General features: G+C 44.2%; 1 protein-coding gene across 2 annotated transcripts in view; it reads right to left on the reverse strand.

Annotated features, from left to right (window-relative positions):
- The window catches only part of dock1 (dedicator of cytokinesis 1), a 156,482-nt gene that overhangs the window by 89,248 nt on the left and 43,565 nt on the right, over positions 1 to 23,669 (reverse strand). Inside the window, exons 19-28 of one of the 2 annotated variants that reach the window (XM_029455854.1) lie at positions 20,696 to 20,793; positions 19,183 to 19,272; positions 18,394 to 18,494; positions 18,176 to 18,304; positions 16,188 to 16,296; positions 15,297 to 15,308; positions 13,623 to 13,693; positions 11,052 to 11,158; positions 6,092 to 6,219; positions 4,890 to 4,985 (exon numbers count right to left, since the gene is read on the reverse strand). In XM_029455854.1, the coding sequence (XP_029311714.1) occupies positions 4,890 to 4,985; positions 6,092 to 6,219; positions 11,052 to 11,158; positions 13,623 to 13,693; positions 15,297 to 15,308; positions 16,188 to 16,296; positions 18,176 to 18,304; positions 18,394 to 18,494; positions 19,183 to 19,272; positions 20,696 to 20,793 (941 nt within the window). The remainder of the gene's footprint in view (positions 1 to 4,889; positions 4,986 to 6,091; positions 6,220 to 11,051; positions 11,159 to 13,622; positions 13,694 to 15,296; positions 15,309 to 16,187; positions 16,297 to 18,175; positions 18,305 to 18,393; positions 18,495 to 19,182; positions 19,273 to 20,695; positions 20,794 to 23,669) is intronic. The other variant, XM_029455855.1, reaches the window with a different exon arrangement.

Below are 23,669 nucleotides of genomic sequence, written 5' to 3' on the forward strand. Positions count from 1 at the left end.
TTATTATGTATGAATATATGTTGTATAGCATCAAATAGGGCTAATACCATTTTTAATGAGTGGGGAAAGCAGCCAATATCTAAAAAGAAAACATTACCTTAACGGCGCCAGCAGGAGCTTAAAACCGAAGTCACTCAAAGTCAAAAAGGAAATGCGGCAAAGTGGCTTCAAGGGTGTAAAATAAGAATCGTTATCTACTGTCACAACAATACCTTGCAAACTGCTAGACGTCACCGGTTTGACCTTCACAAGCTCCAACATGCTGCTCTCTGTTGGCTACATGTGCTCACACTTCCCCTCTTGTACATGCCGAGTAGGTTTCTTTCAGTAGTTATGCTGTAGCATCAAGAGAGAACTAGATGTGTGTCTGTACCTTAAAGAAGTGCAATTGATTTAATATGTGCAATACTGTGTATTTTATACTGTTTTTATTTACAAGAGAAGAAAAAAAAATTAAAGATATTTAATATGCAAAGTATGAAAAAAAGAAATAAAACCAGACATCTACAGAGCTCTCAAAATCCAAAGGAGACTGAGTATCATTTGCGTAGTGGCTAAACTATTGTAGGTTGTAAACTTTCATCCAAATTACAAAAATATATATATTTCTCATTTCCATTTCCTGTGATGATATCAAGCAGTCCGCAGCAGTTAACATTACATTCTCCACCAGAACTGTGAGGTCTGAATTACTAAGTGTCGGTGTAATTAATGTAATTTGTTCAATGTTGTTGAGCACCGCAAGTGAAATGTCATTCACCTCGATAGCAATTAGGAGTCAGCAGAAATCTCTAAAAACTTGGGCCAACAAAACTAAAACCATTACGCAAGAATAAACTCAACTATGGGACATACTTTATGTGTTCCTGTGAGGAAATTGGTTAAATTTAGGATTTCACTGAGGCTTGACAATTTGGTATGAAAAACAATCAACTCTACGATCTTATGTGATGCAAAGCAGCAGAAAGTCAGGCCTGCATCTCCTTTGATGTAGTCGGGCGGTGCAATGCGAGAGCAGAATACAACGCGGGGATAAGCAGCTCCGGCATCAGAACCGGCTTCTGATCCAAAGCTCACACTCAGCTCTTGCACCCTAATGTCGTGTATGGACTTCAGGGGCACGTCCGTGCGTTTGTGTGCGCAGATGCAACTGCCCGATGCTGCCGCAGACCAGCAACGAGGTGAAAGCATGAGGTAAACTGGGGACAAAGCTCTGAGTAAATGCCCCAGAAATGCAGAGTCACCCTCACATTGGACGCATGAAGTCGCTGAAACTAATGATGCTTGAGGGCAACGCTGCCCCCCCCCCCCTCTCTCTCTCTCATCCGTGGCGGGGGCCATCTCTACAGGGCATCCCTCGGGTGGATGTTTACAGCTCAGCACTGAGGGTACAAACGCGAACTCTCGCATTCTTACACCCTTGAAGCTCAGCCCCTCGGTGGTTTTAAAAGGTGTCGACCATCGCCCCGTGAGTCCCATTGGCTTTGACACGGCGTTGGCACGAGAGCACACGTCCGACACGAGTTGTCGTGGGGGTCAATACACACGAGAGGCAGCTCAGTCTAAGTTTCAGTGCAGCAGAGGAGAGGTGCAGCGAGTGAGTGATACGTTTGAGGCATTATGATTCAGCGCCATATCTCGCTATGCTTCTTTTCTGTAAAGAGCTCTGCAGCAGTCTGACCAGCAGGAGAGAGAGTCGGAGAGGAAGAGAAGACAAAAGAGGGAGAGAAGCTGAGATGAATATTTACACAGAAAGCGATATTAAGATGGAGATAAAGAGTGTAAGTGATGCAGAAAGCCACGGGTAGGACAGGGATTCAGATCTGCAGGGATGTGGTTGGAATGGTCCCAGCTGTAATATGTTCAGGTCTGAGAGTGCATGCAGCAAAGAAAGAGCTCCAGCCCTTATAGCCGGTCAGCTTCGTACTGTCAATCAATAGCGCAAGTCCTTCCCCTGCAGCTTTCCGCTCCATTACTTCTGCACACTGCAGGAAAGTTGGCAGGATACACATGATGCACTGCAGCCAGCTCTCACCACAACCTGTTGTCGGTTGGTCCTTAAAACTACAGCTAAGAAAAATAGGTAATTCGGACACCGGTGAGGTAAAGCTTAGTTACCTCACTGGTGTCTGGTGTTAGTTTTCACAATTAGGTGTTTGCAGAAAATGCACAACAAAATGTGCAAATGTCAGTATGGCAAAAGTTTGCTTTTTGCAAATGTTACCCTATTTTCTACCCACCTCTATCTCTATCTGCAGCGCTCATCCAGAGGCTTAAAACTAGAGGAAAATGTAATTCAAGGGCATAAAGGTAGTACTTTGTAATTTCCGCAGGGACGGACAAAAATGCTCTGCTACTATCCTAATGTAAATGTATTCACAAGGACTCATCTCAACCCGTGTGAGGGTGGACGTGAATATAAAGATGCAGCCTGCCGGGGTGTCCGACGCTGCAAATGTGCAGGCGATGCTGTGTAAGTCGGTAACAAGCGCAGCTCTGAGGTGACAACAAACGACAAAACAGACGCCCCCGAGCCATCACTGTGATCACTCTCATCAACATTCTGTATCCACCACCAGAGGAGAAAGGAAAGAAGGAGAGAGAGAGAGAGAGAGAAAAGCGGGAGAGAGTGGAACATTAATGCATAAATCTAAATGTAAGAGGGCCTGTCACTCAGAGGAACAAGGTCGGTGGTTGGCTGCGGTGTTGTTTGAGCAGCGGCGTGCAATCTGCCTGCAGAGTAGGCAGCGGTGCCCAGCGGTGGCAACAACAGTCCTCTGATTAGAAAGCTACGACACTTCCAGCAGCACTAACTGGGTCTCACTCGCTGTTGAAATGATCAGCAGCCTTATTGATCATTAAGTAATGACTTTTGTTTTTGGGAGCCGCTTCAGATGCAGCTTCTATCCACCAAGTGCTATATAATGCATAGTGTGCGAGTGAAAGGGCCATAGCAGCTTTCAAAAAAAGACAAGGCTTTGATGTGACCTCTATCTCCCACTGGGCGTAAAAGGACACGCCGATGCTAAATATTAAGCGGGTACTTAGGAATGTCAAGGCAATCGAGTACAGTGGCTAGCTAGTTGTAGAGGCAGCAGCTGACAAAAGGTCAGTAGGGACATTAAAAGCAAGCTGACTACAGAGGGCAGCCGCAGCACATGTATACAAAGTAGATAGTTTCACTAAGGGACACAGGAGGTCATGGGAAAGGCAGTTTCATTAACCAGATAGAAGCCCTGTCCTCGGGGAACGCCATTCTACCAACACCACAGGGGGGGGGCGGGGGGTGCACTTAGTATAATACAGCAGAGAAGAAGCCTGCGTGTGCCGCATTCATGAGCTTATATAGCCTTCTAGACACCACCAAAAGAAAGCCCGTGCAGAGGCAAAAAGATGGCGGAAGCAGAAACATGAGCTGGTCCGAGTTCTAACAAAAATATGTAGCAGAGTGATAACTCTTTTTTTCCGAAATCCGACTTCTCAAAGTCTCTGAGCGTGAGCCAGGCGAGGACGGTGCAGAGCCTGTATCCCTGGCATAACAATGAACCGATCGGAGCGCTAGAGAGGGAGAGTTAGTGGGAGTCCAAGAGAAGGGGGCAGCAGAGAGGCCTCAGCTCACCTCACAGCTTCATTAGCTTTACATTATGCAGCGCGAGGCACGCCGGTGATCTGTTACACAACAGAGGGCTACGCCATTAGCTCGGTGCATTGCTAAAACACCGTAACAAGCTACACTGAAGGACAGAAGCTCTGCTCCGACAAGAACGAAGAAGAGGGCAAGGCAGGACACGGGGGACAACGGATGAGAGCTGCGGACGTATTATAGCATCGTGACATAACACACACGCTCACAAAACACACACTGGATGATTAGTGTGTGATAGCTCTGGGTGCTGTTGCCATTTTTTATTTTTTTATTTTAACGACACTCAGCTGGTGTGGCTCAGTGACCGGTGAGAAAGGCAGATAAGCTTCCATTTAAACAGGTGATGCCGTTTCCTGCTGCACAGCCAGATGGAGAGGGTGCTGTGACACACACACACACACACACACACACACACACACACGCACACACGCGATAAACAACACGAGACAGGAGGAGAAAGGACGCTACGCCAACCAGTAACATTATAGTGAGTCAGTGTAATGCGTGCTTCCATACACACTTGAAGTCCAGAGAAAATGTCTCTCTCATCACTTTGCTGTATTAAAGTGAGCTGTAAAAACACCTTTAAGTGTCCTCGGAGGAATCTCCATCACAAAACATTGCATTAAAACTATATGTTTATTACCCGGGTCTCACTTTCAAAGTCACATCACAAGCTGCTCGAATGAACATCCGACGTAATGCAATGAGTCAGAGAATACCAAAGTTTGATATTCATTGGAGTCTTTGGACTGGTGAAAATGGATTAAGGCTTTGCGTCTGGAATAAAGCAGACGGCACATTCCTACTATGACTGATGGGTGCATTAATTGCTACAGAGCTCTAGCTGAGAGAGTGATTGGCAGAAGGAGGCTAACGGCAGAGGAAAGGGGTACATGTGTCGCGTGGACAGATTACAGCACGGAGCATCCGAAATGTTCTAATCAAAACAAACAAACAAAAACATTGTGAAACACACACAGACACACACACACACACACACACACACACAAACAACTGGTTGGAGATCAAAAGCCACTCTTAGATTGAGGTTGAGTAAAAGCAACTTTACCTTTAATGATCGCTTTGGAGAGGTTGGCAGTGGGCCTGTGGGAGTTCAGCTGGTTGTTGTACAGAGGCCTCAAAATTGGACTGTGTGAGTTTGTATGCGTGTGTGAGAACCAGAAAGAGAAGAGAGAGAGAGAGTCGTGGGGTAGACGGCTAATAGTTGCATGAGACTTACGATGTGAGGAGAATCGCGGCCCATGGAAATGACTGTCCTGTTGACGGTCCTCAGCAGCTTCTCCATGACGATCTGCACGTGCCACTGGGTGGGACCCTGCACACGACAAAAATATTATCAGAGTTTATGGAGGGGGGGGGGGGTGAGCGCCGGGGAGAATAAACTATCTGACGAGGGAGGTTCAGATATTGTCTTCTAACGCAGCGAGAGCAAGTGTGATGCACATCTTCCTACACAAACCCAGCAAATGGAGAAAAAGTAATAATTCATTGTTTTAATCGACCCATTTAAATGATGCGATTAGATCCTCATTTCTAACAAGGTAGACATTGTTTGATAAGCAGAATGACTCTTTCCCTGTCTACATGTGCATGGCATGCGTTTGAAGGTGTGCAGTGCAGGTATGAAAGAGAGAGCAAGGCAGGAAGCCGCACAACGAGGGACGGGAGGAGTGTGAAAGAGAGAGCAAGTGGGAGATAATCCCTAGCAGAGTGGAGTGTGGGAGGCCAGGCCGTGGTGATCAATGGCGAGGGGAGTCTGAGCGGGCCTGAGGGAGGACATCAGGAGTCTGGGCATGCAAGAGGATTACAAACACACTGGCGAAGCAGCTGAGTGTTTGGTAGTGTGTTATCGTATGAGGGCTGAGACTGATGCCTGAGTGCGAGGAGTGATTATTAGTTGATGTACAGAAAGTTGACACCAAATGTGCTGCTTTTTTTCATTTGATGTAATTGTTAAATAATAATATTTGGGGTGTTTGGTTGGTCAGGACAGAAGAAGCACTTTTAAGATGTCACATTGAGCTCTGGGAACTTGTAAAATGGTAAGCTATTGTCTGCCACTTTAAAAACTGAACAATGAAACGATTCACTGGCAAAACTTTTCTTTAGATTATTCGATAGTGAAAAAGAAAGATCTTTAGTTTTGACCGGCTACATAACTGGCTCTGTGAGTGATTTACCACGGGGCAGATTAGAGCGCCAACAGGTGTGCAACAATGTGCTCCTTTCAGCGCATGCAGGGCAATAAAATAACAACAGCATACTGATTAGTAGCTATTCAGTAAAACAACCAGTCAAATTGTGTTCATTCTTTATCGAGACTCCCGGATCGCCTTGTTACGCTACTTTTTTTTTTTTTTTTTTTATCCCGGGAGGTAAATAAAAAGTACATAAAGCTGGAGAGTTGTGTTCCTCGCTCACCACATCCTTCCTGTAGAGCACCTCCAGGATGTCACTAAGCAGCTGGCAGCAAGCCTTGGGCTCCTCGCGCTTCTCCAGGTGGAACTTCAGCTGGTCCGTCATGAGCGGCAGGAGGATCTCCCGGCAATCTGCAGGGACACCGGCGAAAACACACATTCACAACGCCGCTCAACACATGGAGCAGATGATGGATCACGCGAGGCAGCGCAGCATATGCTCCCGACATACTCTCGATGAAGACGCACGCAGCTCGTAAATGGCTTCTTCCTCACTGCTCGGAGGATCAAATAAAATAAAATAAAGCGGGCGTGCAGAATTGATTTATTAAACTTAAATGTGTCAAACTCTCCCACGTTCCCGGGGCAACGGCATCGATGTCAGAACAGAAGCCAATCAGAGCCATAAAACATGATGAAGAAGAGCACTTCACATAGTGAAGGCAGCAGAAACGTTCTCGTCATCTCTGTCAAAGTAACGGTGGGGGGGGGGGGGGGGGTCATAATTAAAGCCTAGGGACAAATACTGGAGTTAGGCCTGGTTCAATAAAGAATATGCGGAGTATCGGTTAGAGGGTAAAGTGACCTTTCAGATTTGGGGTGTGAATATAAATTGATAACATAAAAATAAAATACCTTGCAATGCCTGCCCTGCCCCCCCCCCCTGTACAGTGCTCCGACGCAGTCTTTCATCCCCGATGCAGAGGCAGACTACACGACAGGGGCAACGGTGCACTTCAAATAACAATCTTTATAATAAGGTGGCTGCGCTAAAAGAAACAGATTTCAATTCACAATCAATATAATCTCTCTGCTTCACAGATCATGTTACAGCTTTAACGAGCCAATCAACCAGGACAAGATAAAACACTAACTTTATTACTCGTGAAAACACACACACACACACACACACACACACACACACACACACACACACACACACACACACACACACACACACACACACACACACACACACACACACACACACACACACACACACACACACACACACACACACACACACACACACACACACACACACACACACACACACACACACACACCTTTTGCCAATGTCAATATTGCTCAAGGCCGAATGATAAACGGCAGGATGCAAGGCGTTGAAAGGCATGCGGGGACCTCTTCATAAACAATACGCAGCGGGATTATACATTCAGTGTTTTATATTCTCTGACCCCTTTCTAAAAGGAGCTACATGTAAACTGGAGACGTATGGATCGACTCCATGAAGATGGTTGAAGAAAAGGAAAAGCCCGGTGCTTTCGTCACAGCCTACGTACCAGAAGAAAAAAGGAAAAGCAGAATGGAAACAGCATCTTTGACTGAGGTGAATGTTTTCCATTTCTTTGTCCGTCTTACTGGAAGTGATCGTAAAGCAGAAGCTCGGGCTCCACACAGAGAGCACGACGAGCCTCTGTAATTAAAGGGTTATGAATGTCGTACGTAGTAATTAGTATTTTAACAAATAAAGACTTTGAAATTGTATTTCTTTATGACTTTGATTAGTGCATCAATTACACGATGAATCTCTTGTAGCAATCTAGGAAATCTCACATAGCTGCTAACTCCTTTTCAATTGTTTTTAATAATCCTAATTCAAAAATAATTACAGGGAAACTCCGACTGGAAGATAACACATCAACTAAATGTGGGGTCCAAATAATAATCATTATTTTTGCAATTATGTCAAAATTTAAGAAATAACACAGAAAGTTGCTACAAGAGTGTTTGTGTGTGTAAAAAACACAAACACAGGTGTTTGTAAGGAATTAATTAAAGAGATTAAAACTCATTAGCTATGACGGAGATTGTTAATTGCTCATTACATCCCAGAACACAAATGTTCCAGGTGGCACTAAAGAAAAGTTGTTTGACCTCTGAGCATGAAAGTGTCATGTCTTTTTTTTTTTTGTGCCCCAACTGTGATGCAACGGGAAAGGTAAGAAAAACAGAACGCTCACGCTCGGAGGATCATTAAATTGCTCACTCAATTCCACAGTAATCCACCTTTTACATTTTGAGACATATTGCATGAAATGGCAAATGGGTGGCACAAGATGAAAGGTTGAGCTGACACCGAAATCGATAAGGTCAAAACATTTTTTAAGGGGGGGGGGGCGACTTGGCTCAGCATTTATCACAGCAACCTTTCCTCTACATTTTGGCGTTTCTTGCGTAAGAAATTGACAATCTGGCCTCAGTGTGTTGCTATAAAACAAGGCAGGGCGTCATCAAAACAAGCACATTTATCCTAATGTGATTATCCCTTCAAATGACATGGAAATCCAACAATCACGCCTCACAATATTCCTTTGGAGGAGCTAGAGATGAAAGCGTACAGGGCCAAGTCAGTAGGACTTATCCCAATCCATCCAATGGTTGTCAAGTTAGTTCACATCGACTCGGCCGTCCCTAGAGCCCCATTAGCAATAAGCCTAGTGCTCCTCGGGGGCTTTACGACGGAGCTCATCAATACAGCGATTATTCACAAAAAACTTTCAGCGGTAAACGCATGAAAACAAACGTTCTGGATGTTGTTTGTTTTGCGTTAGCTCGCCCTGACATGAAGTGACAACCATGTCGGCACTGGAATATTTCTGGTGCTGTGAAACGGAGCACCAAGCTATCCTGCCTGACACCGATTAAAGCAAAACTGTGTGTTTTTCTGTGTACATGTGCTTCTTAATCTTCCAGGGTTTAAGCAAATAAAAATCTAATCTGCCTATCTGAGGGCGTTTAACATTGTGTGGAGGGTTTGATACCTTTTTGTCTTTCCTTTGTGCCTCCTCCAAACTCAAAATACACACCGGTGGCAACACACTGACACGTAAATGGACATAGACATGCAAGCGTACACGTGGACTCTCACTCACTCACTCTCTCACACACACGCACACACACACACACACACACACACACACACACACTCACACATGCTAGCGGGGTGGGAGCGGGACAAGCAGAGTGGAACTATCAAGCTAGGCCATGAGCGCTCTCCTCAAACTTCCAATGCAAACAGATTTTGGACGCTACAGTGATTTCCCCCTTTAATGCAGAGCAGGAGAGCAGCTGACATATTTGTTCTCTTCCAATGAGCCCATTTGCAAGTGATTTATGCGGCCCGGCCCGACCCGCTCTTCCCTTTTTACATCATAAACAGTGAAGGTGACACGTTTCGCCTTCTGAAATAAGAAAATTGAAAAGACACACGAAAAAGCCCATCCCTCTTTCTGAGTCCATTAAGTTTCCATCTGCAGCAGAGAGTTGCGTATGCATACCAATCACATACCACACAAATAAATGTCAAACATGTGGGAGAGGGATGTCGTCATATTGTCTAAACTCATCATTTTAAAACAGAAATAAGCCCGTTGGGGACTGAAAAGCACTAATTTAAGACCCGTTTTCAGTTAATATGTTAATCAATGTGCAGCCTACAGGAAAGAAAACACAACAGTGAACACATTCAATGCATATTGATGAGCGTGCGGAGATTGCTAAGAAACTCCACGTTGCGTGTTGAGCATCTAGGTAGAGGCCTCTTGCTGTGCGTTCATTATGTGCTCCAAGCATTACATCTAGTGTATTTCACTTTGGGATTGGCTGGCGGGGGAACCTTTCATGGACCGCCTGGGGATCAGGATGCATCTAACAATGAGTCCCAGGAGCATGTGCACTTACTACAGCTGATTAGACCACATTTAAAGACTGCCTGTCTAACCCCTTTTTCTCATCGCAGTAGTCATTATCTGTAATAAAACATCTCCAAAGTGGATCTCTGCTTGAGACTGATGTGGAAAGGACAGTTTTTACTTAGCAATTAAGGCTTCCACATCACTGGCTTTTTTGCACTGTTCAAAAACACGCCCGCACCTAAAAGCAGTGATGTTCAAACTGGAGCTGTCGTGAGGACCGAGTGGCGGGGGTAGCCTTTATGTCACGGCAACGAGTATTTGGCTGATCAGCGGGCCATTCACAAGCATCAGGGAGGCTTGCCTGTCTACAATTACACCAATAGTAATTACCATGCGAGCCACACACTGAGCAATGCCCCTTCCATAGCTATCCACTACACCGGCCAAACAGCCGATCAGAATCTGAGGTTGCTTCAGTATGAAAGCACGGCATCATTACGTCAAACATTCAATGTCCATTTCATAGTGTTTCCTGTACATGCGTGGTGAACTGAACATGTGCGGATGACGGAGGCGGAGAGAGCAGCCGGGCAAGTGGATAATTGTTGTTTGTCCGGCCCCTCTGAGGTCCCTGGCGGTCACATTCAATCACTGTTGCTACTTCATTAAGTTGGGAACTCTGCATTTAATTTACCAACACGGGACAGAATGTGTGTGTGTGTGATTTTGTTTGTTTCTAAATAAGGGCCTAACTTAAATGGGCCTCGGAGGACTGCCGCCTCTGGCACAAATGTTCGGCCCTCACAAGTCACTGCAGCAGGGCCCCGTCTGCAGGACCAGACTGGACGCTCTATTTGACATTTCTACAACATGGCTGAAATATACAATAGCATGGTGCTCGAGTGTAGTATGAAAAGTGTGATTGTGCCGTTGGGGTGAGACAAGGAACGGGGAAACAAGAACAGAAAGGACCCGATAAACACACAAAAAAGGATTGAATATTAAAACGGGAGAGGAAAGAACAGGCTGAGACTTGAAGGCTGAGATGTAAATACTGATGTTCTGATACAGACATGTCCCTGGGATTTCAGCAGTGAGATTTCTTAACTCCCTTAGATAACAGGAGGGATTTCCACGAGGCCTCACCGTGACCTTTACTGCGGGCTCACACCGAGATGGCAAGGGGAGGCAGGTGGTGTGTGTGATTGCTATATTACTGCTCTGCGAGTGAAGGTGCAGGCACTGGAGAACTGCGAGTACGCTTTGTACGTGTGCGAGTGTGTGTGTGTGTGTGTCTGCTCTCACCGTGATGAGTAAAGAGGTCGCTGTGGACGATGTCAATCAGACAGTCTAGCTTCTGTTTCACCAGGCGACCCAGAGGAACCTTTAGGATGAACTCGGTGAACAGCTTGCTATGGACACAGAAGGAAGACAATAAAGACAATAAAAAGGTCAGAATGATCAGGAATCTTGGACTGGCTGGCTGACCGCTTCCCATCACGAGCAATCATCCCAAACGCAATTAAAAAAAGGCCCCTGCACACCCACACAGGTCGTTTTCAGATAGTCGTGCTAGGGTTGGAGGATGTGACAATTATATATATATATATATATATATATATATATATATATATATATATATATATATATATATATATATATATATATATATATATATATATATATATATATATATATATAGCATGAAGCAATAGAGATTTGTCAACTGACCCAGAGGATAACCTGGGATGAACTCTGGCTACCAGAGACAGATTTTGCTCAATCTCAAGGACAGCAGTCAATGTTGCAAATCAATGACAAGGCCTGCCTTTGTGTTGCAGGAACTGTAAGTACCATACAGTTTAATGATAACAACTGAATCATCTCCATGACATCGGCGCAAACTCCATGAAGCCCACGAGATGCGGCTGAAAGCTCAAAAATAAAACATTTTTAAAAAAGTAAGAAGACCTTGAGCCAAGATGTTTTTGTCATATGTAATTTGATATAATATTTATTCATATGGTTCACATCTAGTTCTGGCTTATTAAACTTTTTTCTTTTTAAAGTCTCTCAACTCTATATACTTAAAAAGTTTCCCAACAGTTTCAACACGACTGACAGAAGAGTCTGAATCAGCACAAATAAGTGATGCAATAGACCTGCACCCCCCAATGGCTACATGTTTCTTCTGTTGGACTCAGTACTGTGAGCTCAGCAAGATCACTCTATGAACATTCAACAATTCAGCGCCTGAAAGTTAAATCTTCCGTCATTTACTCTCAAAGCTGATATTTGTCTCCTCCATGAAGAGGCCAGATGCTTGCAAGCTGAGGCTCAAGGAGGAGAGAAAAGGTTCTGGCGGGGGATGAATCACCCCCGCCCTCAAGGCTTCAATTTAGTGGCCTCCAGCTCAGCCAGGTTTAACCTAACAACAGGAACAGCTGATGCCACCTTTGCTCTGGCAGGAAAGAAAGCCAGGGCTTGTGATTTAAAAAAATAAAAAAATAGGTAAATGAATGGTTCATAAGAGCCACAGCTTTTAGAATTACAGCTGAAATCAAAAGCTCTCCAACCCCACAAATGTGCCAGTTTGCGTAATACTGCACGTTGCTATATAGCTGGGAGAGCATATGGTTCCTTTGGCTGCACAGTGCAGGGGACAAAGTGTGGAGACGTCATTAGTCTCCAAAATGAAGCGTGCCTGATAATGAATGACACACATTTAAGAATGAAAACTTTGATTCAAATGAAAATGAAAAGACTCGGCGTCACACAGAGGAGGACATACTGAATCAAACCGAGACGGAAAGAGAGAAAATATCAATCTAAAGGAGCTGTAAATATATTTGTTAAAGTATTGTGCAAGGATGCATATTTCATTCATTTACAATTAGGAAATGATATATTCGTCTGAACTAAATATCCACAGATGATAAATGTTTGACCAAAACGGCACCGACATGTGTTTTTTTGAAAGAAAGAAAAGCTTTCGTCGTGTGTTTGTAAATATAATGCTCCATAAATGAGGCCATTTTTGTTTTTGTGCTGTAAAGCATAACAGATTAAAGACATTCAAATGGGGCTGAAAATCAAGGGCACACCCGTGAGGCATTTGTCACAAATGCAATGTCCTCTCAGTTTTGGAACACCGCCCCAAGAGTACATGGACATAGTCGTTTGAAATTTACAGTCCATAAATTTCCATAATGTAAGAAAAAGTCATTGGGATGATAAGGACGGATTATCAAGTTTTCTTTTCCGTTTTGTACAACACCGAGCGAATGATTTAGTGCCGCGGTGAGATCGGCGTGCGACACTTCGGAAGTCGCTTGTTATGTAGACGAGCGTTGAGCTGCGGCAGATGACATTCACGGTTAGACGACATTAACCCAAATGGACACTTGAGCGGAGCGGTCAGTGGGCTTTCCAAGGCAACCTGAGCATGTTTAACAACCGCTGCCCATCACAGTACAGATACTGAATGTAGAGTAAAAAATCAGCAAACTAAATAAATGATGCTTCTAAGTCTTTATGGCGGCACATTATCCCGTCAGCTTGTTAGGCATTCATCCAAACATGAAATTTTAACTCAAGCGGACGCTTAGAAAAACAAAAGCAATTGAGATTTCTCATTTCATTCTCCAGCAAAATGACATTTAAGTCCAATTTGAATTTTTCTTTTTTTTTTTTATATTTGCTTTAAATGTGCTGCCACCGTCTGCTGGAAAAAAATGAAAGAACATCAAAAGTTCACAGAGAGCTCAGCTCATCTCTTAATAAAAATACTTTCCCCTCAAATCCTAATACCTACTGCAGGTGTCATTGTAACAGCGACAGAGCATGAGGAAAATGTAATGCATGATATGAAATTACCTTAGTTCCTTTGGATCAAAGACCAGCTTCACATCATTGACAATGGTGGGAACGTACTTCAGCGCAGCACCCTTAACCAGAGAAAGAAAAAGAAAACCATTACCAGACTGTTCTCAGCGCCAACTTCATTAGTTCAGTCATTGATTGATTGTGTAAGCTGCTCCGTCCCACATTATGTAATACAGTAAGGTGGGAATTGTGTGTAGTTTAGTGTAAATGTGCCGGACGCCGTGTCCTCCTTCTCTGTCTCACTAATAAATTTAATTAGATAGCGTGCCTCTCCGTAGCATACACGCTGCAGTACACACTTTGCCCTCTGTGGGCCATTAAACTAGAACAATTAACCCTTTGATGACGAAGACTGTTTGTCATTGTTGTATGTTATATATATATGTGCATCTTCATTTATTTCATCCAGTCTACATGAGGACAGGGGGGGGGGGGGGGGGGGGGGGGGTGGTGTTGTAAGGTCTCTCTAGTGACACCTTGATGCACACGGCCAGATATGATCTACATTGGCACATCGATACCATAATGAAGACATCAACTGTGTGCACCCAGTGGCTGATTACATAGCCATCCATTAATAATGGGAATGATTAAGCAAGCTGAAACTTCCCTCTCTAAACGCCTGCTGCTAAACGCCGGCCACGGAGGGTTGGGGATGTTTATACAGCATCTATGCAAATGATGAGCAGTGGCAGTCTGTCTCAACAGAGGTTGATTGGCCATACAAATGTAGCACGCTGGACGCCAGCCGCTACAATCAGCTGTTATTGTGCGTGGTTTATTTCTGAAAAAATATGTTGAAGGGTAATCAGCGATGTTGTGAGGTTGGCAAGAAATACATTATTTTGACCCTGTCTGATGAACATATGTCTGAAGATGGATACAGCCATAACCGTCATCTAAATAGATATTTTTAATGCTTCATGCAACGCCTTCTCCTCTCTCTGCAGACGGGAAGAGTTGGGGAGACTCAGACTTGGGATTTCAAAAAGGTGGCGTTTAACTTTGATTTAGTTTGAAATGTTGTTGTTTTTCTTCTTTGTTCTCAGCAGCGACTTTATTCCCACCTACTGCACAGGGACGTGTCACAACAGAGGAGTAGAGTCACCTGCCCCCTGCTCCTCACAGCCACCAGGAGCATGCATTTGTTTACACGCGCGTGTGTGTGTGTGTGTGTGTGTGTAAAAGTTTCCCGCATTGCACGTCTGTCCAGATGTTCATCAGGATTCAGACTTGAGGTATGGTGTGACCGCTCAATAGCTTCCCCCTGTCACAGTGCTTTCACTAAGGGCGGACTTGGGGAAGAAAGCAGGATTCCTTGCTTTCGTGCCCTTTCGTTCCTCAAGATCAGTTTTTAATTTACTGACAGTAAAGCTAATATCTCACCCAATTACACAGCAACTGACTCCTAATTGACTCCTGAGCTTCTCCTATGGTTGAGCGTGCACATGGATCTACAGTAGGTGTTGCCAAGGTGCATGTGCACTGTGATTATGTTATCTCTAGAAGCATAGGTGGGTGTGCACGTCGGCACGTGAGGTATTTGAGTGCATCTGCAAAAAAGTATACGCTTGTGTGTGTTTGTTTGGGGGTCAAGGACAAGGACATGCGAACAACAATGAAGAGAGCTTAAAGGCACAATAAGCAAGGCTTAGAAATAAATACCTTAAGGAGCAGCTAAAGAGCAGGAGGCCAGAGGAGCCCCAGACCACAGGACAGTCGAGGTCAGAGCGAAACGGAGAGAGAGGGAAAACAAACACACATATAGAAGTACAGACGGACAAGAGATAACAACACGGAACAAACGTGCACAATGTGTGGAAAACCTGCTTTGAGTAAATTAGGTTCAGATTCTTAACCTATAAAAGTATCGAGGTTCCAGACTGAGCTCAAACCTTCAAGGAATAGTTTGACACATTGGGAAATACACGTTAGATGAGAAGTTCGATACCACTCTCGTATCTTTACAGAAGTAGTCCGGCACAAACGACTTCATTTGAACACTTTTTTGTTTTGTGTAAGAATGAAATGACGACATAATGAGTAAAGCAGTACACTCTTTATGCTAAGCTAACTGGCTGCTGCTTCAGATTTATCCAATAGAATATAAGAGTGGCATCTCTCCTAACTCTTAGCGAGGAGCGTATTTCCTCTAAGCATTTATTAAAGATGCTTTCTAAAATACCTCGTTTTATTGTATGTGCAGATCTAACAAGGTCACAGGAGAGGAAATGAAAGTAAAGATCGGGAAACATCAGCACAAAGGGACGTGAGGTGAAGAGAACAGATAATACAAGACAAACAGACCATCAACGAGCGGAAGCCGAGCATTACCAACACGCCATTGTTGTCTAATTAGCTGCTGCATTAGTGTACATCTAACGTGACAGATGCATCTGCGATTACAGAGCTCGTAATCCAAAGCAAATTACAGCAGATGTATTTACTTTCCGCACAGCGGGAAGTATTTGCTATATTTCCGCAGCAGCAGAAGCTATTTCCTGGCGAGTGAGTTTGATAGCGATGCGGTTGGACTCGACGTGATCGTCAGCCTACCTTCACCATGCCGGTGTTCTCTGAATTACTGTGCATCATGTCATTAAAGGATGTGAAAAGGTTCCTCAAGGACTCCATGAAGTCGGCCTCGCCTTTGTTCTCGTAGAGCCTGGGGAGGAGATGAAGTGGAGAATTACATTGGCAGATGATCACAAGGCTGTTGTTTCTTTCATCCCTGTGTAAACAACAAGAGTTTGATGCTTCCCTGTTAAATCACAAAAAGAAAAAAAGAGAAAAAGCAGCCAACAGAAGGGCCCGTGTGTGTGTTATCAATGCAAATATTACTGGATCACAGCCACAGACATCACTCTCGCTGCCAGCCAGATTAGCATTTAAAAACAACATGACAAGACCCCGGAGCACCTGCCTGCTGGCATGTGGAAACAAAAACAATAAAAAGAATTGGAAAAGTTAACGATCTACGCTACTGACCCTCGTCGAGGAACAGAAAGCAAAGGTCATGTAAAAGGCTTCGGGGACGTTACTTTGCAAACGTTTCTAATAATGTCTAGGATGTTGTATTATTAATGTCTGCTAGTTTGGGTTATGTGGAGCAAATGTTGCCCAGCGACTGTAAACCAATGATCACAGAACAATTGCAGGGAACGCTTCCCCCCTAATTTCTAAGTGCACGGGGGACACAAAGCACGGCTTCCTCCATAATCCCCCAAAAATGCAAAATGCATTTCATCCCACTCGCAGAGCCGACAAATCTCCACAAACTGGGTATTAACTGTAAATGAGCCACATTGTGCTCCCTGCAAGGTAATTAAGTGTGTCAACCACTCAGATTTAATAAATTAAAAATTAGGATTTGAGAGAGAATTATTTAAAATGGTTTTTGAAAACACAAACTGAAGCCGAGGGAGGCAGTAAAGTGTTTCTTTGGCTCCACCGCATCACATTTCGATGTCTTTCTTGCAGAGAGGTGTTTTTTCATGGTGCTACAATCTCTCGTGGTGCTGCAGGTATTACATGGCCCAGGATAGTCACTGTTGAGGGCTTACAGAAATCATAGGATTAGCGGCATCCGTCTCAGAGCTCCCACAACAACAATTACTTAAAGCTGCTTCTCACCTGCAGCTCTAAGGAGCAGAGTGAGCCCCTGATAGCCACACCGGTCTCAAATCAAAAGGGGGAAAGTGAGTGATTAGAGTGTCTCCTCTGCCATTTCTACTGGCACGCAATAAAAGTCAAACACGTGGCGGATGTGGCCTCGGCACCTTCTAGTCAAAGCAAGCAGCTTTACAGCTTTGAAGAAGTTCTAACTTCGAGGCCAACTAAAAAGCTAATGTCCCCGACAGACAGACAGGATGCACGTTGATATCCTGCGACGGAAACCACTGGACACACGCGGTGAACGTAGACGGCCCAAGAGAGCAAGAGAGCGAAGTTGCTTCAGCCGGATATGCGAGGTAAAGGACGAAGCGTCCTCTAGACATCAGACGGAAAAACCAATCAAACTCTGCACACTCAATTAGAGCAGGATCATACATCAGCCCCTCAGCAGGAACAGCTTAGTTCCGTGGCTCTACAACATTATCATCCGTTCGACATCTCCACAGCCCTATTATAAACACAATCATAGAAATCACCTGGCCATAAAGACTATTCAATTTCACCTTCGTTCCATAGCATTCTGCGGAGAACACAATCAATGCTGCACACAATATTGATTTTGTATTATGAAATAACACAGAAATCTAATTATTATTTAAGGAACTAAAGCAATAAAGAAATCAGAAATTTTACTAAGTAATCTCATTTTATTCTTACATTTTTTTTATATATATAAAACATTTTTGCACTATTTGCCTTCTGAGTATTGCAACTGTTGCACAACAATTTCCCCTGGGGATAAATAAAGTTCTGCCTAAGTGATACAGGTAGACATATACAAAGACAAACATACTGTGTGGACAATGAGAGTATGTCTGCATGCATGTGCATATGAAATATGAACGTATATGTTTTATGTTAGGACGTACTGGTTAAAGAGGACTCTGGAGCGGACGATAAACTTGAAGATGTACTCCAGAGCCTTCATGGCCCTCAGGAGCTGCTCCGTCAGCTTCTCAGCGTTGTCCACGTAGTTCTTCAGAACCTTGGTCAGCTTCCTACAAAACACAAATCATACATTTATAGAGTCTGTTAAATCTGCTCATGGCCTAATGGGATATGATTGTATGACGTGTGGTGAACTCACGTGTATGCCAGTGTGGCACTGAAATGCTTCCGGATGTAGGTCTCCAGAACGGGGTTAAAGTGCTGGAACTTTCTGTCCGCTATAAGCCCGATTATGAACACCTGTCAGAGAACAGAGACATGTTCATTCAAATGTAAACTGCGTGTGCTCATAGCGGAGAGCGAGAAAACACTGCCCGTCTCACTCAATGTGCTGAAATAGATTGGGAAATTAAGCAAGACTGCAGAAGCAGAAAGCCATTTCTCTCTCAATTTGCTAAAGATCTAGGACCCCAGACGACACCCGACACCATCCCTTCCTCCTTCCTCTGTTCTTATGGGATGTGTATTCTGCATACGTTACTTCTCCTGTCACAGAACACGTTTGCCAAATTAAGTCACTTTTCTTCCCCTTGCACATTTAGAAAACTTTCGGCAAACGCATGAATAATGCTCAAAACACCCCGTGTATATAAGAAAAGGTTATGAAATTATTCATATACTTAGTTTACGGTTCACTCCCAAAACAAAACAAAAACAGACAAATGGATTTAAATCATCGGTTAAAGCTACATCTCAGAACTAGAAGCAGGGAGCTGCACACAAACAGGTGTTTTGTTGTGATATCAAAAAAGGGCCGACACACACAAAGAGCAAAGACGCCAGTCAAAAGCGTTTAGCATATGAAAGATGTGACAACAGATTATATTTGCATCTGAGCCGCGAACACGTCTAAGTGTTTGTTCCCACTGACAAGAACCTCTGCTGGTATGAATTCTGCTCCGCTGTTCCTGTTTGCTTCTTTGCTTACCAAGGCATCGAACACCAAAGTGTCAAACGTGTCACTGTCGGAGTTCTCCATCATGATGTTGAAGAGAGCATCCAGAGTGTCTTGCAGGAACTGGAATGACAGGGCAATAACAATAACAACATAGCACTTTCAAATCAAACAGAGTGAAATTGATAATCATTTCTTTCTTTGAGGGAGGACGCTCACATCCAGCTGGTGACATTAAAAGGGATAAAAGGCCGAGATCACGTATCCGTCATATCGAGACACAACTCTCCTAATAACAGAGGAGGCTGTAATGTCACTTGTGGGGTGTTTACACTATTTTTGACGCAGAGTGGAAGCAGAAAATATCGCAAGTGAACTCCTGCTCAGACTAGTGCTACCCTTTACAGCTGTTAACATGACCAAATACACTGTAGTTCTATAAAGAAAAGACAGTGTTTCTGGAGGTACTGCTGACAGGGGAAATTATTACTAACCACACACACACACACACACACACACACACACTCCTTCTCTGGGGAAACATGCTCCATTTACTCAGCCAATTCTGAGGCAATGTGAAAACAGATGTAAAAAGTGTCGGAAACAGAGTCGTCACTCTGTCCCGTGCTCGGTCTGTCATCTCGGGACGGATGAGATTCATCGCGCTCTCGACGAGAAACAAACACGCTGTTTCACCACGTGGAGTTTAAAGCACGATGCAATCTCACGAAGGGCAGACTGCGAGACGGAGGAGTCACCTGTTCACTCGCAAACTCTATCACATTTCAGAAAACACATCCCAGGATTCATGTATGGTCTAATATTTATGCATAGCATCTAATACACAGCAGACGCCCGTTACAATGGTATACCTTGTTGAGAAATTGTCTTTTAAATGCCGAGCCAGAAAAGTGTTATCTAATTGCACACCGGCAGCCTCGGAGCGCTTTTGGAGAGATAGAGTGCTAATGTGCTGGTAATTATAATATTATAATCACACCCCTGTGGTTTAATGAGCTGGTCCAGCTGTGGCTGACATATCTATCTGGTCTGATCAAAACTGACTGGGGGAAGGACTTCCTCTGATACGCTGTAATCTGCCAGACCCCCCAACTAGCCCACGCTTAACTTTATCTAGAGGAGTAATTTATTCATAAGCCCCAAGCTGGGCACTTTAAGAGCCTGCCTATACTTCTGACAGCAGGTCATCTCCTGCCCTTCAGTACGCTGTGTGTGCTGCTATGTGCCCCCCTCCTCACTGTAAAAAAAACTAACAACCTGTTTCAACGACAGGCAGTGAAATAATTAGTGACACTGCTGCCAAGAAGCTGTAACTTTCCGGAAGAGTAAGGTTTGTTACTGCATTGTTTGTCACCAGCTGTTGAGAGGTTGTGTAATTCTGTATCCAGGCAAAAGGATGGAGGTGCACAACAATTCATTTATCCAACTCTGAATGCACCGGGGCTTTGTGACTCATCGTGAAAAACAAAAAGACAACAGATAAAGTGTAGTGAGCAGATTGCAGGATGACTTTTTGCTCTCTGACCTTGACGACCTCGCCACCATCCACTTTCATCAGCTGACGCAGGTTCTGCTGCAGCAGGCTGGTGTTGGAGCGCCACTTCAGCAGGCCGAGTAAGTCCACTGATGCAAACAAAACAAACAAAGAAAGAAAGTCATTACCACAAAGCACAGCGTGAAGTTGGTCCTGCCAATGGTTATGTGGCGTGAAGAGAGATGGAGAGGCGGCGAGAAATGACAATTAGGTTGAACATTTGAATTGAATTGAGTGTCGTGGGGCCATTTGTTTAAGAGGTTTTCCCTCTACACACAAAGTCGGTTTGTACATTTCCTAAACACGATGTTAGTTCTTCTGTTAGATCAATCACTTTAAGTCATAGGAAAATTTATTTAGGCACAAGAGGATGAGTCATGATGCGATGAATCACGCTCAAGGGAGCGCTCGCTCAAATGCGCTTTAAAAATGCACTCGTGTCAATGTGTTAAGGTGTATACACCTGTATACACTGTACGAGTCGGATCCTTTCTAAAGTGAAAAGACTTTTGATTAATAAACGATTTATCAAAATATTGTCCCAGCTATAGTGAGGTCCACATGGAAGAGGAACTTCAGGATGGATTATTAGCCAACAGAGCAGGAGACAGTGGCTCACAGAGGTGCTTGAGACCCTCGCCTCTCGCTGCACCCACGGATGTAATAAAGAGAATTGGATACGGCGGTCCCGTTCATTCCTATGAAAGTTGCAAAAAGAATTAGCAAAATGACCCATTACTTAAAGCAAGCGCACTAGTGGTTCCTTTAACCCCGCCTCCAGGCCGCTCGGTCTCATCCCCATGGAGAAAGAAAAGTAAAAGGATTTTGCTATATAGCTATTATATAACCTATAAAAGGGATATTTAAGTATTCAAACTGGGAAGTTGATTTACAGACGTCTCTTTACCAATGTAAAGTCTACGTGATGTGACCCAGAAGTCCACAGTTTGGCCAATTGGCTCCAAAGCCCCGGCAATCTTCTTGGGAGCTTTGCTGCTCCTTGCTCCTCTCTGCTCGCCATGCCTGATCGCCTATGGGAGGACCAATCGAGCATGGCGAGACAGTGATATATGCCCGTCATCTGCGCAACTGACAACCTATCAGGGTTCAGTCACAAGATCCCATCTAAAAACTCCTGGGGATCCCCCCCCCCCCCCCTCCCTCCCCCCCCCTCCCCCAAGGAGATATACAATTCAAAATTGACGGTTTAGCAGCTTAGAGAGACAAATGTAATGAAATGAGAATAAATCACCAGGCAGCGTGTTCCCACTGTAGCACTGCTGCGAGAGACCACACCAGCTGTAGCACATGTGTGTGGGCGATGTGGTTTGCATGAGTTGCACGAAAGTAAAGTGCCTTCGACACATTCTGCTTGAGAATGGATGTCTTCGTAGGCAAACAAATTAAAAAGCTTAAAAAACTGGCAGATGATGAGTGTTGGAATAATTCATGGGTGACAACAGGTGACATTGTCACTGCAAGACTTCAAACTACCATTTGAATGTTTCTTGTCAGTACATCCTGCCTCACAAGAGCATTTTTGTTTATTTTTTACAAGCAAACGCAAACACTAATTAGTCTTAATAGCTTGTCCTTTTTTTATCTTTTCTTTATAGTATTTGGTTATAAAGAGCAGCTTTACACACACACAGTATAAACCTTACTTCTCTACTGTAAAACTACTTTTTAAAAGCAACCTTTTTCTAGGAAAGAGCAGGATGTTAATTCATCTTTCAGCAGGAAAGGACCTCTCCCGGCTCTGCTGTCATTGGATCTCTGCTTCTGCTCCGGCCTCCGCTCAGTGAAGCACACTGCAAATACCCAGGGAAGAGCCAGCAGCCACTTCACACGGGCTCCCAGCGCTCAGACCGCATGCATAAAATCTCGCTTCATTAAAAAGTGTGTTTCATCTCAGACGTGGGGGATCAGGGATGAAGAGTCATGTGTATGAAGCAAGCAGTCTGTTACGAGGGGCGTTCGAGTGACGGGGGTTTTTCTGCCTTTGACTGAGTAAGTATTCAGGAAATTAATTGACCCAGTGATGAAGTTTAGACTCACTCACTTTTCTTTACCGTTAATCCATCCATTATTCGTTCAATTAAAAAGCAAAATATCCGAATTTCCACAGGGCCCAAGGTGACATCTTCAAATTGCTTCTTTTGGTTGGGGCAGCAGTGGCTCAGGAGGTAGAGCGGGTTGTCACACTAATATCCGGCTGCCTTGAGCAGAGACACTGAACCGCAGTCGTCTCAATGGTCAGGCAGCACTTTGGATCAAAGTGCGATATAAATTCAGTCCATTTAACATCTACCATTGTCCGATCAACACTGCAAAACAAACCTGCTTCATGTGCAATGATATACAACGGAGAGAAGAAGAGCATCATCACCTTTCCAAAAAACGGAATCTTTGCTCGATGTGAAGAGTTTTTAACGATGGTGGAGAATGTTTGCCCGTCAACTATACGTCAAAAACAAAACAATGTTGGAGGGTGGAGAGTGTCTGCAATTGTAAATGAGGGTAAAATTGAAAAAAAAGAAAAGAGATAGAGTGAGAAGAGTCCGTGAGTGAACTAGCTGTTGAGGTTGGAGTTTTTAAAGAGCCTCTAGGTTTTAATAAAGCAGGCGGGCTCGGGCACAGACGGAGAGAGATTGGCTCTGCATTGCTTTATTAAAAGAACTCAAACCTTTTCCTAGATATTTGGCGTGGGATGACATCCCGCGGGAGACACACACACACACACCTCTGTATTTAATCAAAGTCAGTGTGCAAGGCAGCCTGTTCCCCAAGCCTCTATTGGTGCCATGGAAATTAGCACCTCTAAGTGCCAGGTAAATATCAGCAGTGGAGCTGCTCTACTGGACTGAATCCTCTCACCAGGACACACACTGCTGCCCATCTCACACACACACACACACACACACACACACACACACACACACACACACACACACACACACACACA

Source organism: Cottoperca gobio, chromosome 19 (assembly GCF_900634415.1).
Source record: "Cottoperca gobio chromosome 19, fCotGob3.1, whole genome shotgun sequence".
NCBI classification, from domain to species: domain Eukaryota; kingdom Metazoa; phylum Chordata; class Actinopteri; order Perciformes; family Bovichtidae; genus Cottoperca; species Cottoperca gobio.